This window comes from Otolemur garnettii, unplaced genomic scaffold (genome assembly GCF_000181295.1).
Source record: "Otolemur garnettii isolate 467f Iridium unplaced genomic scaffold, OtoGar3 scaffold00023, whole genome shotgun sequence".
NCBI lineage: Eukaryota > Metazoa > Chordata > Mammalia > Primates > Galagidae > Otolemur > Otolemur garnettii.
Genome location: NW_003852418.1, coordinates 6,930,082 through 6,946,107, shown reverse-complemented (window position 1 = coordinate 6,946,107; position 16,026 = coordinate 6,930,082). Strand labels below are relative to the sequence as shown.

Sequence of the window (16,026 nt, the reverse complement as noted above, 5' to 3'; positions counted from 1 at the left end):
TTTTTTTTTTTTTTGCAGTTTTTGGCTGGGGCCAGGTTTGAACCCACCACCTCTGGTATATGGGGCCAGCGCCCTACTCCTTTGAGCCACAGGCACCTCCTCTGCTGTGTTTCTTTTTTAAGGCCAATTAAGGAAATATCTGTGATCCTTAGGAAATATCAAGGAAAGACAAAGGTTTGCACACGACACGCTTGGGAGCGCTCACAAACATGACTAGCCACAGACTTGGTGGGGGATGCCTTAACCTCCTAGGAGGCCCCAGGCCCAATCCCAAGCATGCTGCCGTCAGAATCTCTGGAGTGGCACCGGGAATCCTGAATTCCCACTGCCTCACCGAGTCTCCTGGACTGACCCCGCCCAAAGCCCTGCCTGTGGGAACTCCACTGCTACTTGTGGGGACTCCAAAAGGCTCCTGGGCCAGTCACTCCTGCTCACACTTCCCTTCCTTGCAGTGGGCCTTATTCTTTCCTCAGGTTCCCCCTTACTCCCCTCAATTTTTAATTTAATTTTTATTTATTTTTTAGAGACTAGGTCTCTGTTGCCCAGACTGGAGTGCAGAGGCACAATCATAGCTCACTGCAGCCTGGAACTCCTGGGCTCAAGTGAGCCTCCTGCCTCAGCCTCCTAAGTAGCCGGGACAACAGGTGCATACCACCACACCCTGCTAACTTTTGGGGTTTTTTTTGTAGAAACAGGGTGTCACTATGTTGTTCAAGCTGGTCTCAAACTCGTGGCCCCAAGTGAATCTCTCTCAGCCTCCCCAGAGTGCTGGATTTACAGGTGTGAACCATTGTGCCCGCCCCCTGGGTCCCATTTTTAAACATCCATTGCCCACACAGGCAAATGTCATATACCCAAAGGACCCCAATACTGCAGGGATTCTGAGTCAGACAGGGAAACAGGTGTCAGAAAGGCCTGCATGTATGGATGAGCAGCTACGACTGCTGAGGTGGAGGGAGACAGAAAACACTCACCAGGGCTGAGGGGAAGAATACAGAAGCCTTGAGAAGCAGCCCTGGCAGTATGCCCAGAGGGACAGCTGGGCCTGCCGCTCATTCAGTCAGTCAGTGAACAGCCATTGACTAGGCACCTCTATCACATGCCAAACCCCACAAGGCACCAAGGGCACAACACACAGACCCTGTGCTGGAGCAGCTCGGTCTAGAAGAGGGGCGTTGTGCTAAGTGGGGTTACAGAGGCAGCAGAGAGAGGAGGTGCCTTCCCTGCCTGGGAGGGGACACTGCCATCAGGAAGCCTTCTCAGCAGAGCAGCCATCAGATCTATAAGGATGAACAGAAGCCAACTGGGGACGGGGCACAGGGAGGACCAGGCAGAGGGTCTAGGTGTGTGAAGGTCCACAGGGGCTCTGGGAGAGAGGACTTTCCTTTGGCTGGATGAGCAGGTGCTAGGGGAAAAAGAACAAGACCCAGGGAGGCTGATGTGCCTGATAAGGAGTTTGGGCCACATGGCAAAGAGGGCTGACAGACCACTGAACAGGAGGGCCTTGAGGGACAGAGGTTCCACGGGCAGGGACTCTCTGGACCTTAGTTTGTTCTCCCATAACATGAGTGGGTTGGGTCCATGTCCCACAAGGCCTTCTCTGTTTTGTACTCAAGGGTCACTCCTGGCTAATGAGGGCCAAGAGCTCTAGACCAGGGTGACACAGTGAAAGGCAGGGTTGTGGCCTCCCAGCTGCACTGTGAGAAGCGATGTGACAGACATAGCCTCTGTGGTGCTATGGGAGCAGGGAGGAAAGGTCTCAGCCAGCGCAGAGGTCAGGGACGGCTTCCCAGAGGAAGGTCCCAGGCTGACGGAGGACTTGAGCTGAGCAGGGCCCTCTGAGAGGATAGAGGAAGGGGCGAGGGGAGCAGGAGTGTCCTAGGCAGTACTTGGGAAGCAGACGCTGCATTTCCTCCAGTCACTCATTCAGTTTGTGGTTACCAAGCACCTGCTGCCTGCCAAGCAGAACAGAAGGCCTCCACTCTCCTGGAGCTCATATTTAAACAAAGGAGACCTTGCCAGAGAGGGATGAGGTCACAAGACTGGGGGGCGGGGGGCATGGTGGCTTACACCTGTAATCCTAGCACTCTGGGAGGCTAAGGCAGGTGAATTGCCTTGAGCTCACGGGTTCAAGACCAGACTGAGTCAGAGTGAGATATCTCTAAAAATAGCTGGGCACTGTGGCAGGCACCTGTAGTCTAATCTACTCAGTAGGCTGAGGCAAGAGAATCACTTGAGCCCAAGAGTTTGAGGTTGCTGTGAGCTATGATGCCATAGCACTCTACTGAGGGTAACAAAGTGAGACTCTTGTCTAAAAAAAAAAAAAAGACTAGGGAGGGATAGTATCCCTCCCTTGGGGTGCCTGGTATCTGAGCCTGGGCCTGAGGAGGTGGCAGCCCCAGCACTAGGTGTGGAATGTTCTACACAGAGGCAGCAGTGAGACAAAGGCCTGAAGGGGAAAGACCTGCACCTTGACTAAAGCACAGCACACCACTGGCAGGTGTGGCTAGAGGGTGGCAGAGAGGGGGAAATGGCACCAGGGCCCTGGCTCACAGCAGGACTGCTGGAGGCACTGTGACAAGTCTGGCTTCACTATGAGGGTGGTGCTCCTGTGGGGTATTTTGGCAGAAGCATGATGGGATGGGACAGGACGGTTTAAATGAATTCTCAGGCTGCTGCACAGAGAGGACAGGAGGGCTGCAGGGAGGCCAGGAAAGAGGCCACAGCACTGCGGTCAGCCGTGAGAGCTGCAGGTGGCCAAGGCCAGGTGTGGTTGTGGGGATGGAGAGAAGTGGAAGGACCTGGGATACATCTTAGAGAACTGACAAGACTTTCAGATGGACTAAGGGTGGGGTGGGAAAGGGAAGAGCCTCGGATACCTGGCCAGAGTCCTTAGGGCCTGAGATGCTGGCACCCTCCAACCTAGAGATTGGCTGGACTCCCTGCCACTGACCATGGGACAGGCCTGATTTAAATGCGGTTTCTCCCCTGAGAAAGTGTGGGCAGTCTAGGACTTGGAAGCCAGCCTGGAGCCTGACAGAGAGTACAGGGGACTTGCGGGCTCTGACCTGCCCCCTCGAGCGCCAGCTCGCCCATGTCTCCAGCCAGCTTCCTCACGCTCACAGCCTCCGAGTCTCCCTGGATGTCAGGGACAGCATTCCGACGGCCTGTCCGGTCACAGGAGATGAAGTCCGAGTAGGAGGACTCGACCTCCATCATGCCTGTCGCATTGCTCCTCAGGCCTGTGGGGACAGGGGGGAAAGGGGCAGAGGTAAGTCTGAGTTTATCTTGCAGAGAAGACTCAGCTCCTGTTCCCAGCACTGATATCTTCTGATAAGATGAGAGTTCTTATCATTCTCATCAAAAACAAAGCAGAAAGCACAGAGAAGTACAGAGAATAAAGTAAGTCGCTTGTATTCCACATCTAGACAACCACCATCAATGTTTTAAAGAACATGGGTACAGACTTTTTTATTTTTTATTTTTTTAGAGACAGAGTTTCACTTTATCGCCGTTGGTAGAATGCCGTGGCATTACAGCTCACAGCAACCTGCAATTCCTGGGCTTAGGCGATTCTCTTGCCTCAGCCTCCCAAGTAGCTGGGACTATAGGCGCCCATTACAACTCCCGGCTATTTTTTTGTTGCAGTTTGGCCAGGCCCGAGCTTCCCGCCACCCTCAGTATATGGGGCTGGTGACCTACCCATTAAACCACAGGCACTGCCCTAGACTTTTTTTTTAAAAAGTTATTGATAAACATGTACCCATTTGTCAATATCGTGTGCCTACACTGGCTAGGGGCTGCAGATGCCACGTCTGTCATGGTCCCTGCCCTCACAGAGCTTACCATCTACAAGGAGCTGCATACGTGTCATTACAAAAGTTTTGAGACACACAAAAATCAAGAAACGTAAAATCCACGCGGATGGAAACAAATGAAGCCCTCCCAGCAACACTGATAAGCCGAGCAAGGTGAAACTCTCATGGGTGAATCAGACGCTATCCACCGTGTTTCTTGGAAGTGAAATAATGGCCCATGATGCAGAACTTTCATAGCGGCCTACATAAAATCACCCAGTACCAAGTCATGACTTCAGTGCTTGGGGCTTCAGGAAACTGGACTGACCACCAGGACTGACCAAGGCTGGAGTTATGAAGTGATAGTTTAGCTGAGCTCCAAGGATGAAAGGCATCTAGATGTGGAGTGAGGGAACAGCATGTCTGAAGGGGGAGGTGGGTAAGGTGGGATGAAAGACCAGGAACAGCCAGCAGCCTGGAGTGTGGTGGGAGAAGGGCGCTGGTGAGGTGAGCAGGGGCAAGACCACATCTAGAACTTGGTCTCTGAGGGTCAGGAATGATCAGATGTCCATTTTCTTTTTTTTTTTTGAGACAGAGCCTCAAGCTGTCCCCCTGGGTAGAGTGCCGTGGCATTACAGCTCACAGCAACCTCCAACTCCTGGGCTCAAGCGAGTCTCCTGCCTCCACCTCCCAAGTAGCTGGGACCACAGGCGCCCACCACAACGCCCGGCTATTTTTTGGTTGCAGCCGTCATTGTTGTTTGGCGGGTCCGGGCTGGGGATTCGAACCCGCCACCTTAGGTGTACGTGGCTGGTGCCTTAGCTGGTTGAGCTATAGGCGCCGAGCCCAGATGTCCATTTTCAAAGATGATTCTAGTGTCTGAGTGGAGCAGGATTAGGAAGGGGGTAAGTTAGGAAGAGGTTCCTGCAGAAATTCAGGTGCAAAAATGTTGAGCGGAGAGAGGTGGTGGTGGTGAGACAGATCCTGAAGAAATCAACAGAACTCAGTGTTTGGTGGACGGGAAATTTAGGTTTCTGATACCGATAAGTAGGTGGACAGATGGGGTTCACTGAGATGAGGAATAACAGAAGGAATATTTGGGGGATTAAAGTAGGGAGGAAGAGTGGCGCCTGTGGCTCAGTGGGTAGGGCGCCGGCCCCATATATTGAGGGTGGCAGGTTCAAACAACAACAACAAAATAGCTGGGCATTGTGGCGGGCACCTGTAGTCCCAGCTACTTGGGAGGCTGAGGCAAAAGAATCGCCTAAGCCCAGGAGGTGGAGGTTGCTTTGAGTTGTGTGGCGTCACGGCACTCTACTGAGGGTGAAAAGTGAGACTCTGTCTCTACAAAAAAAAATAAAGTAGGGTAGAAATTAAGAGTCCTATGTGGCCACATGAATTTCAAGATGCCTGCGATAGGAGTTTGGAGTGAGCAAGGGGTGGGCAGGGGAGGAAAGATATGAAGTTAGGAGTTTTTACTACAAAGGTGGTGGGTAACGGCCCTGGTGGTTGACAGGGCAGCCTCGAAAGAGAAGGGAAAAAAATCACATAGAGAAGAGAGAGCCACGTACATTTAGGATTTATCGAGGTCTTGCTGTATGTTGTATTTTATAGCCTACTCTTCAGAACACTTAAGAGCACATTGTTAAGGTGTCTCCTCATGGTTCTTGCACCTGCCAGGATATACACCAGGATCAGTGAACAATTTCCCACCTCTACAGACAACACTGGGTCTTCTTGCAAATCTTTGTGCCCATCTGTAATTATTTCCTTAAAACCATGTCCCTAAAAGTAGAATTGCTGGGCTCAAGGGAAAAATTAAATAATGTTTAGACTTTTGACGCACTTCCAAGTTGCTTTTCCAAGTGGCACAGTGGTATTTATCATAAAAACCGGGAGGAAAAAACATTTTTTTTTTTTTTTTTTGAGACAGAGCCTCAAGCTTTTTGCTCTGGGTAGAGTGCTGTAGCATCACAGCTCACAGCAACCTCCAACTCCTGGGCTCAAGCAAGTCTCCTGCCTCAGCCTCCCAAGTAGCTGCGACCACAGGCACCTGCTACAATGCCCAGCTATTTTTTGGTTGCAGCCGTCATTTTTGTTTTGGAGGGCTCGGGCTGGATTCGAACCCACTACCTTAGGTGTATGTGGCTGGTACCTTAGCCACTTGAGCCACAGGCACCAAGCTGGAAAAAAAATTTATAAAATCAGTACTGTTCCTGTGGGTATTCCCACCAGTGGCACGTGAGACTGTCCATTTATCTGCACCCTTGCCAACAGAAATACTGCTACTGTATTAATAAAAGGTCCCTTTGCTATGGGGATACTAGTAGCTCTTATTGAGCACCCGTGGTTTTCTGAAGGCCACTAAATCACAGCTATGGCATGAACTCTGGGTACTTGGCAGACCCTGAGTTAGGAAGTAAAGGGGGTGGGGGGCTAAACACTAGCCTGACTTTATGGGTTCACAAACCAGTGGGGTGGGCCGAGAAAATCCCAGTTCTTTTTTTTTTAAATAGAGACAGAGTTTCACCTTATCACCCTCGGTAGGGTGCCGTGGCTTCACACAGCTCACAGCTACCTCCAACTCCTGGGCTTAGGCGATTCTCTTGCTTCAGCCTCCCAAGTAGCTGGGACTACAGGTGCCCGCCACAATGCCCAGCTATTTTGTTGTTGTTTGAACCAGCCACCCTTGATATATGGGGCCGGCGCCCTACCCACTGAGCCACAGGTGCTGCCCCAAAATCCCAGTTCTAAACACACTCAGGCAAACACTGAGGACGTTTATTGCATGTGGCCAGTAACAGCAACCCATAAGAAGCCACCCAAATGTCCTACAGGCATTTTGGGACTTATTAGTATTCATAAAAAAGAAATGCGCCATACAGCCACTGAGGAAAACAGCATGAAGGTTCCTCAAAAATTAAAAACAGAACTATCATACGATCCACCAATCCCACTACTGGGTATACATCCAAAGCAGATGAAATCAGATCATCAAAGAGAGAGCTGCACTCCCATGTTTACTGCAGCATCATTTACAATAGCCAAGACGTGGAATCAAGTTGTGTCCAACAATGAACGAACGGATGCAGAAAATGTGGTATCTATACACAAGGGAATACTCGTCAGTCATTAAAAAGAATGAAATCTTGTCATTGTGACAACATAGATGGACCTGAAGGCTGCATCATATTAAGCGAAATACGCAAGCCCAGAAAGACAACTACTGTGTGATCCCACTTACATGTGGAATCTGAAGAAAAAAGTTGATATCATAGAGGCAGAGAATAGAACAGTGGTTAGCAGAGACTGGGGAAGGAGAGGGTAGTCGATGGGTACAAAGGAGCAGTTCGGAGAAATAAGTGTCATTCCATTGCACAGCGGGGTGATGATGGTTAACAGCAAGGCACCGTATGCTACAAAATAGCTGAAAGAAAGGCTTTTGAATGTTCTTACCACAAAGAAATGATACATCCATGAGGTAATGGATACATTGACTACCCTGATTTGAATATTGTACAACATATAAGCCAAAAAAACAAATTTGAGCCACTATGACCCAGCGTAGTGGCTCCTCCCTATAATCATAGCAGAATTATTTACAAAAGATTCTCTACATGTTGGCCACCTCTTTGTAAAATTTTGTAATGAATATTTTGTAAATAAGGATACAATGAGCTATAATCTCCCATTTCCCCTATGTATGGCAACCTTTGGGACACTCTGTAGAAGAAAACTAACCTGGCATCTGTAGTCCTAGCTACTCAGGAGGCTCAGGCAGGAGGATCACTTGAAGTTTGAGATTGCAGTGAGCTATGATGATGCCACTGCACTTAGCCTGGGTGATGGAGCTGGACTCTTATTTCAAAAAAAAAAAAAAAAGAAAGAAAGAAAGAAAGAAAGAAAGAAAGAAAGAAAAAGAAACAAATCAAATCAAATTGTACCCTATAAAATGCAATTTACAATGTGTCAGCAAAAATAAATAATATAAAGAAATGTGCTAGACAGATCTATACTGACACACCAAGATAATTTGAGATAAAACTGTCAGTTGAAAAATTCAGGTTGCAATACAGCACCTGAAATAGAACTTAGTTTCTACGGGGAAAGACAGCAGACATATGAAAAAAAGTATGAAATAGTAGTACATATCAGCCTTGTCAGCTGTGGTTCTTTGTGATTTCTGTGATTAAAGGAAACTTATTTTCTGAGTCTGTGTTTTTATAATGGTTGAAGTTTTTATAAATCCAAGTTATTGTGTAATGCTTTCAGAAGGTAACTGACACGGTAGGAAGTGCCCAGAAAGCACCCAGGGTGGGACTTAGTAAGTGCTATTGTGTGTATGTGAGAGAGAGCCAGCCAGCCAGACAGACAGAAACAGAAGAGGGGTTAATCAGCACAGAGTAATCACCGTCTCCCACAAGACCTAGCTCAGAAGAGATACCTGAAGAATGAACTAGGGGCGATCAAAGATCAGACCAGACAGGGAAGTGTCCTGCAATAGAAAGAGCAAGGCTCTGCCACTGGACCCCCGAGCAAGACCCTGACTTTGGGGGAGGTCCTCAGTTTCCCCATCTGTAAAACAAACACAGGGCCAGGACACCATCTCAGGTGGTTCCCCCAGTTCCAGCAGATGGCGCGCCTGCCCAGCTTTCTCAGCTGCCTGGAGAGACTCTGCCCCCGTCTGGCTCTGGCTCCTCTCCAGCTAAACGAATTCCCAGAAGTTTCTGAGTTGGTCTGCAGGTCACAGAGTTTTTTATTCCTGCCCTCTCCCTCTTGGGAAACTGCAGAAAGCTCCATAAGGGGAATGGCCTGTTTAACGACAGTTGTAACAACAAAGAATAACAATTATGACGGCAATTCTAACAGAAATAATAAAGTGACATTTACCAGGTGCTTACTGTTTCCCGTACATTGCTTTATGGCCAGACCTGCCCTCTGAGGGAAGTGAGGGAGGGTTTTAACCATCACTCAGAAAGGTCTCAGGCTGCTCAGCCCAGGCTCCTTTCCCACATCACACCTGCTGCCTGTGGAAAGGGCCAAACCCTGAGCAGGCCACACCATCTCCCAGAGCTTCCGTTTCCTCAGCTCCTTTCCTCCAATTAGAATGTCAGCTCCATTAGAACAGGGACTTTCGTCTGGATTTCCAGCATGCTAGACTGCAACCCAACCCTGGCATCTGAGCCAGTAGGCTCTGCCTGCTCCGTTCCCTGATGCTCAACCAGCACCAGGCAAAGAGTAGGTGCTGCGTAAATGTTCCCTGAATTCCCTTCTCTGACCCTGTTACGAAAGTGAATGTGTATCTATTTCTCTCTCCCCTCCTTACCTATCTGTGGGGATAGGTGATTCCTTCTGGACTACTGGGAAAGGCTTCTGTCCACAGCAGAGAGTGGCTGGAGTTCTAGCATATGACACCATGGGATGGAGTTACCGGGTCCATCTAAGAGGCCAGCTTCCTGCTGGGAACAGGCTCCTGAGGCTCTTGCCCTCTCTGACCTTACAAGCTACCCAATTTAGGAAGCTGACCCTTGTGGCACAAAAAGATAACTGTGCCACGTTCAAAGCCCAGACTTGGAAAACGTCAACTGCGTCAACATACTCTGGTTGCTCATCCCCATCCCCTCTGGAAACGGCGACTCCAAAAGGGGTCTGAGGGGCTCTCTGGTCAAAAGGACAAACACATAATTTCATTTTTCTTCTTCATTTGGACTCTTTGCTCACCCTCTGCTCTTTAAAGTCAACAGCAAATAGGGGAATTGAAAAAAAAATTCTCAGAGTTAGAAATCTTGTCAGAAAAAGATCATCCTCTGGCTTGGCACCTGTAGCTCAGTGGTTAGGGCGCTGGCCATATACACTGGGGATGGCGGGTTTGAACCCGGCCTGGGCCTGCTAAACAACTATAACAACTACAACAAAAAATAGCCAGGTATTTTGGCGGGCTCCTGTAGTCCCAGCTACTTGGGAGGCTGAATTAAGAGAATCCTTAAGCCCAAGAGTTTGAGGTTGCTGTGAGCTGTGATACCACAGCACTCTACCGAGGGTGACAAAGTGAGACTCTGTCTCAGAAAAAAGAAAGAAAATGGTCATTCTGAGACCCTGGTAATGGGAGTATAAACTGACAGGACCTCCTGGGGAGTGACTTTACAGTATGTATCAACAAACCACAACTGTTTTTATACCCTTGAGCCACTAAGTCAGTTTACAATAATTTATTAAAATAACTAACACTGTACACGAAATGTACAAAGGTAAATGTGATTTAATTGCCCTCAGAAAACCACAGGTGCTCAACGAGAGACACTGGTATACACCTAGCAGAGATACTAGTATACACCTTTTATTAATATAGTAGCAATACTTCTAGTTGGCAAGGGTGCAGATAAATCTTGTAAGCTGCTGGTGGGAGGATAAATGTATAATCACAGTATTACTTACAACAGCCAAAAACTAAAGACTTCAAAATGAGCTCCTAAATGGATATGTCAAATGTCCAATGGGCAATGGAGAAATTTATACATATTTAACTATTTTATATCCAAATGAAATAACAGTCAGGCATTAAAAGGATTTTGTAAATATTTTTTAAGGACACGGGAAAATATTCACATATATTCTTAAATGAAACAGAATCACAGAATCTCAATGATATAATCACATATATTAATATTTAATTAAATATGAATGATTTAAAATATCTTTTATAGCCTGAGTGTGGTGGCTCATGCCTACAATCCTAGCACTCTGGGAGGCCAAGGCAGGAGGACTGCTTGAGCTTAGGAGTTCAAGACCAGCCTGAGCAATAACTGAGACCCTGTCTCTACTAAAAATAGAACAACTAGCCAGGCATTGTGACAGGCACCTATAGTCCCACCTACTTGGGAGGCCGAGGCAGGATGATTGCTTGAACCCAGGAGTTTGAGGTTGCTATGAGCTAGGCTGGCACCATGGCACTCTAGACTGGGTGACAGAGGAAGATTCTGTCTCAAGCAAAACAAAAACACTTTTATATTTTCTAAATTTACAGTGAAAGCATTCACTTTATTTTTACATTACTTAATAGCTGCGCATGTGTATAAAACTCAAAGGGAAGAGTATGGCTCAGTCTCCGTCCCACCCTATTCCACCTGCCCTCCCCAAGGCAAGTGTTTTCTTGTGCCCTTCTAGAGAAAGTCTATGATATATATATTCCCTCACTCTCTTTCCCTTCTTTTTCTCTTTATTTAAAACAAAACTCTGTTTTCCATTTTGGATATTTTTTTTTCATTTAAAAATGTTTTTAAAACAATTCTAGCTCACCCTGAAGCCACTGAAGCGTTTACTGCATCAAAACACTGGAAACAAACCCAAAGTTCTCTTGGAGATAAATTATTTTGTGTGATGTTCTGTTATCTCACTGCTGCAGACTGATTTAATTTTCCCTTTTGACGAACTTTGAGGTTGTTTTCATAAAAGTAGAACTGCCACATCAAAGGATCTGTGAATTTTTACCGTAATAGGTATTGCCAAATTTTCCTCCACAGAGGTTAATTCCTATTTCAGTCCATTTTGTGCTGCTACAACAAATAGCAGCTGACATTCGTAATTTAAAAAGAACAGAAGCAGCTGACATTCGTACTTTAAAAAGAACAGAAACGTATTTCACATAGTTCTGGAGGTTGGGAAGTCCAAGTTCAAGCCACCAGCAGATTCAGACCTGGTATCTAGTGAGGGCTGCTCTCTGCTTCCAAGATGGCACCTTTGGAGTGTGGCAGAAAGGCAAAGAAGGGGAAAATCCCTCCCCTAAGCCTTTTTACAAAGGCACCTAATTTTATTCACAAAGGAGGAGCCCTCAAGGCCTAATCACCTCTTAAAGTCCCCTCCTCGTAAGCCATCACGTTGGCTACATCTGAATTCTGTAGGGGATACATTCGAACTATAACAATTCCCACCAAGTTTATATAAGGAACACTTTGTTTCACCACGTTCTTTTTTTTTTTTTTAGAGATAGAGTCTTACTTTATCACCCCCAGTAGAGTGCTGTGACATCACAGCTCACAGCAACCTCCAACTCCTGGGCTTAGGCGATTCCCTTGCCTCGGGCTCCTGAGTAGCTGGGAACACAGGCGCCCATCACAATGCCCCGCTATTTGGTTGTTGCAGTTTGGCCAGGACAGGTTCAAACCTGCCACCCTCAGTATATGGGGCCAGTGGCCTACTCACTGAGCCACAGGCACTGCCCTGTTTCACCATGTTCTTATCTATGATGTTTTGTTTTTAATCTGGTTATTGTACCTTGTGTTACTCCTATGAGCGAGTGGAGCACCTTTCCACGTGTACTTCCCTTTCCCTTCACCCTTTCTTCTGATCCTTTTGCCCATATTTGTAATGAATTTTAAGTCTTTTTCTTATTGATTTGTAGGAGCCTTTAATATATGTGTATTAAGACAAGTAGTCTTTTGCTTGAAAAGAAATCACAAGTAGTTTTTACTTGTCATTTGTACCTTCACTTTGTTTCGGGGACTTCTCTTTGCACTTACTTTTTACACATACTCATGTGGTCAAACTGGTTCAGCGCTCTTCTCCGACACCATGCTGCCTCTCTGGAGGCTTTGGTAACCCTGCAGACCTCTGAGAGGGGCACACGGGGTGGGAGAAAGCATCGAGTACAGAAGTCTGGCCCAGCTGTCCTTGGACAAGTCCTTCAACCTCAGCAACAGGGGACAACCGCAATGCCCTGCTCATGGGGCTGCTGTGAAGATTCACTCCAACAGTTTGTGAAGAGTCTGACAAGTTACGTGGGATTTAACATAAGCAGCATGCCATTAATAGGTCCTTAGTGTGGTTCATTCATGAGTGACTTAGTAAAACTTGCCTTTTGACATTTCATTCAGCTCCTTTGTTTTCACTCTGCTTAATGATGCTATAGAAGGTCAAAATGTATACTTCTTGGCCCGGTGCGGCAGCTCACACTTGTAATGCTAGCACTCTGGGAGGCCCAGGCGGGTGGATTGCTTGAGATCATGAGTTCAAGATGAGCCTGAGCAAGAGGGAGACCCCATCCCTACTAAAAATAAAAAAAACTGAGGCAACAGCATCTCTTGAACCTAAGAGTTGGAGGTTGCTGTGAGTTATAATGATGCCATGGCATTCTTCCCGGGGTGACAGGTTGAGACTCTGTCTCAAAACACAAAACCAAAAACCGTATACTTCCTTCGTTTGTGCCCTCCAGTGCCGAGTGGAAGGAATATAAATTCCACAAAAGTGGTACCCCTGGCTGGCATGCTTACGGTTATCTGGAAGGCCTAGCATATAGTCGAAGCTCAATGAGTATGTGAATGGGTAAATGATGGCATGTAGCCCTGTAGCGTTAACAGTGGCTGAGGGTCTGGCTTACTGAGCATGCAGCAGGGTGACCCTTTCTCTTTCCCAGCTTCCTTTTCCCTCATGATTTTCCTCTGAGTAATGAAGGCTGGAATATGATCCCTGAGTCTCTTTCAGGCCTGCCACTTCATTCACGCATGCACTCATTCATTATCTACTGCGCATCTTTTATAAATTCAGGCACTGGGTCAGGTGTGGTATATATACTAGAAACTAAAAAAAAATTATGATCTGAAAAGAGAAAAAGGCATTGAATGAGCAAATGAACCTATCATCCCAGATTATGCTATGAAGGAGAGGGTTCTGTGTGCAGTATTCAGTTAAAGGTTTTACAGTTAGAGAGGCCTCGTTGAGGAGGTGATTTTGGCTGAACTCTACAGGAAAGTTGAATAGAGAGTGATTCGGACAGAGCTTACAGGCAATTTCAGTCCACTAGCAAGCTAGTATCTCCGATCAGCTTGAGCCCTGTGGGGTGTTAAAGAATGAAGCTCTTTTCTCTTCCTCATCCTCAGGAGGTTTGGGTGTCTCGTGGGTTCTGGGTGATGTAGGACATTTGACTGACCTTGGATGTTTAGGACAGCAGGGAGAAACCCTTGTACTATGCCCACAGATCCCCTGGGCCCTGGGGTCAGAGGCTGTGGTGCCTGCAGGTGCTTGCTCTGGGCTGTCACGTTACCCCACAGGAAGCTGCTTTTCTCTTGGGCTAATACTCCCTCCAGCTTTGTAAACTGAAGAGGTCCTGGGCTCTGCCAAGAGCTACACGCTCTGTTCCAAGTCTGCAGCTATTAGTCCTCCTCACACAGGCAGATTCCATTACAGCTCCAAATTGTTTTCCAAATATACTAGAAAGGTCATTTCCTGTTTTCTTTTCTTTTTAAAAAATTCAGTATTTGCAGAAACCATACAAAAAGCATGCAGACTTTGTAGAGGACGCAGAGCACAGAAGCAGAACTTGGTCTCATGGGAGAGGCTTCCTTAAGGGGAGCAAAATGCTCTCTGAGGCTTGGGGGAAGAAAGGACTGTGGAAACATGATGAAAATACCAGGGCCTGTTGAACTGCCATTCTTCATAGTCACAGGGCAGCGGCTTCTCTCTGTGATGAGAAGCCAGAACCAGAGAGGCATTTAGACAAACAGAAGTCAGGGCCCCAAATTGAGAACATTCCAATAGCTGGGAAAGGGCAGGGCTGAGGGTTCTAGCCAAGTGTGGCCTGCAGGGGTCCCAGCACCAGAGCTCTATGCAGTGCCTCAGGGGCACATCCAGTGCGGGATCCAGAGCCTGCTGCCCATTCTCAAAGAGCAGCCTTGAGGAGCCTTTATTTGGAGGCAGACAGGCCAGGCCTTGGCCTCTGCATCTGGAAGGCCCAGACCCTTGCAGGCCTGGGTGCAGGCAGAGGTGAGGAAGGAAGGGGCAAGGCACTGAAGCCAGAGACCCACGCTGCCTGTTCCCACAGACGCTGTAGGTCTCCCTTTCCCACTTGTTTCTTCTCGAACCACTCTCGTCACAGGGCTCCTAGACACCACCCCTTCTGGATCTGCCTCCAGCCTCTCTGGCCACTCCATACAGGGAGCTCAATCTGACAGGACCAAAGTCTTCCCCAAACCAAAGTCTTCTTTTCCATTTGCTTTCTGGGAATTCTTACCCTTTCCCTTAAATAGGTATAGTGATGACCCCCCACCCCCCGCCCAAAGACCCCAAGCCTCTCAAGAGCCGAGATGTGTGACTCTGACTGTCATTTGGCTACCTCACCAGAATTTTATATATTTATTTATTTATTTATTTATATGTGTTTGAGACATAGTCTCACTTTGTTGCCCTCGGTAGAGTGCGGTGGCATCCCAGCTCACAGCCACCTCAAACTCTTGGGCTCAAATGATCCACTTGCCTCAGCCTCCTGAGTAGCTGGGACTATAGGACACCCAGTTATTTTTTAGAGATGGGGGTCTCACTTTTGCTCAGGCTGGTCTTGAACTAAGGTCAAGTAATCCGCCAACCTTGGCCTCCCAGAGTACTAGGATTACAGGCGTGAGCCACTGCACCCAGCCACTCGTCAGCATTTTAAATTGCACATGATAAGTCACCTGCCTGCTCCCTTCCAACCTCCCACAGCTCAGCAAAGACACACATGCCCAGGCTGCCCATCCCTGAGCCTCCTCCTCTGTCACCACCCACATAAGAGTTGTCACCATGTCCTATCCTTTCTACTTGCAAAACAGAGCTTGAATCTGCTCACCTCTCTCCTCCACGGGTGCCACGCAGGCTCCATGATGCCTCATCTGGACCCTGGGCAGAGTCCCTCACCACAATCCTGCTTCCCTCTTCCTCACAGTCCAAGGGCTATTTTCTACACAGCAGCCAGTGTGATGCTCTCGAGACAGAAATTAGGTCATGTCATTCCCCTGCTTCATTCAGCCTTTGATGCTTTCTCATCTCACATCTAGTGAAATGCACCCTCCGTAAGCCAGCCCCTGATTTTCTGCATGGACCTGGCCCTGCCTTCCTCTGCAAGCTTTGGTCTTACTTCCACTCTCTTCTAGGCCCATTTTGCTCTGGCCACACTGGCCTCTTTAATTCCTCAAACAAACCTAATTTTCTTCCTGACCTCAAAGCCTTTACTAGACTATTCCCTCCTCTGTCTGCAACATCCTGTCACCCTGCTCTCTAGAGAGCTGCATGAGTGGGCAGGCGAATTCCTGGCCCTGGCTTTTCAAACATTCCTACTCTAGGACCTGACAAGGGGCCCCTGCAGGGCATGAAGCCTCCTGAGTTTGGTGCCTTTCACGCTGGTTGGGGGGATTAATCTGAGCTGGCACTTACGGAATCCTTACTGCACGCCAAATTATGCTAAGAATCTTTTTTTTTTTTTTTT

At 47.7% G+C, this 16,026-nt stretch overlaps 1 protein-coding gene across 3 annotated transcripts in view; it reads right to left on the bottom strand.

The window, feature by feature from the left end:
* Nucleotides 1-16,026, bottom strand: part of PKIG (cAMP-dependent protein kinase inhibitor gamma) — a 97,201-nt gene that overhangs the window by 2,275 nt on the left and 78,900 nt on the right. For 2 of the 3 annotated variants that reach the window (XM_003787620.2, XM_023511966.1), the window contains exon 3: nucleotides 3,069-3,242. In XM_003787620.2, coding sequence (XP_003787668.1) covers nucleotides 3,069-3,219 — 151 coding nt within the window. In that variant the 5' untranslated portion in view covers nucleotides 3,220-3,242. Of the gene's footprint in view, nucleotides 1-3,068; nucleotides 3,243-15,390; nucleotides 15,649-16,026 lie in introns of those variants that run through there. The other variant, XM_023511965.1, reaches the window with a different exon arrangement.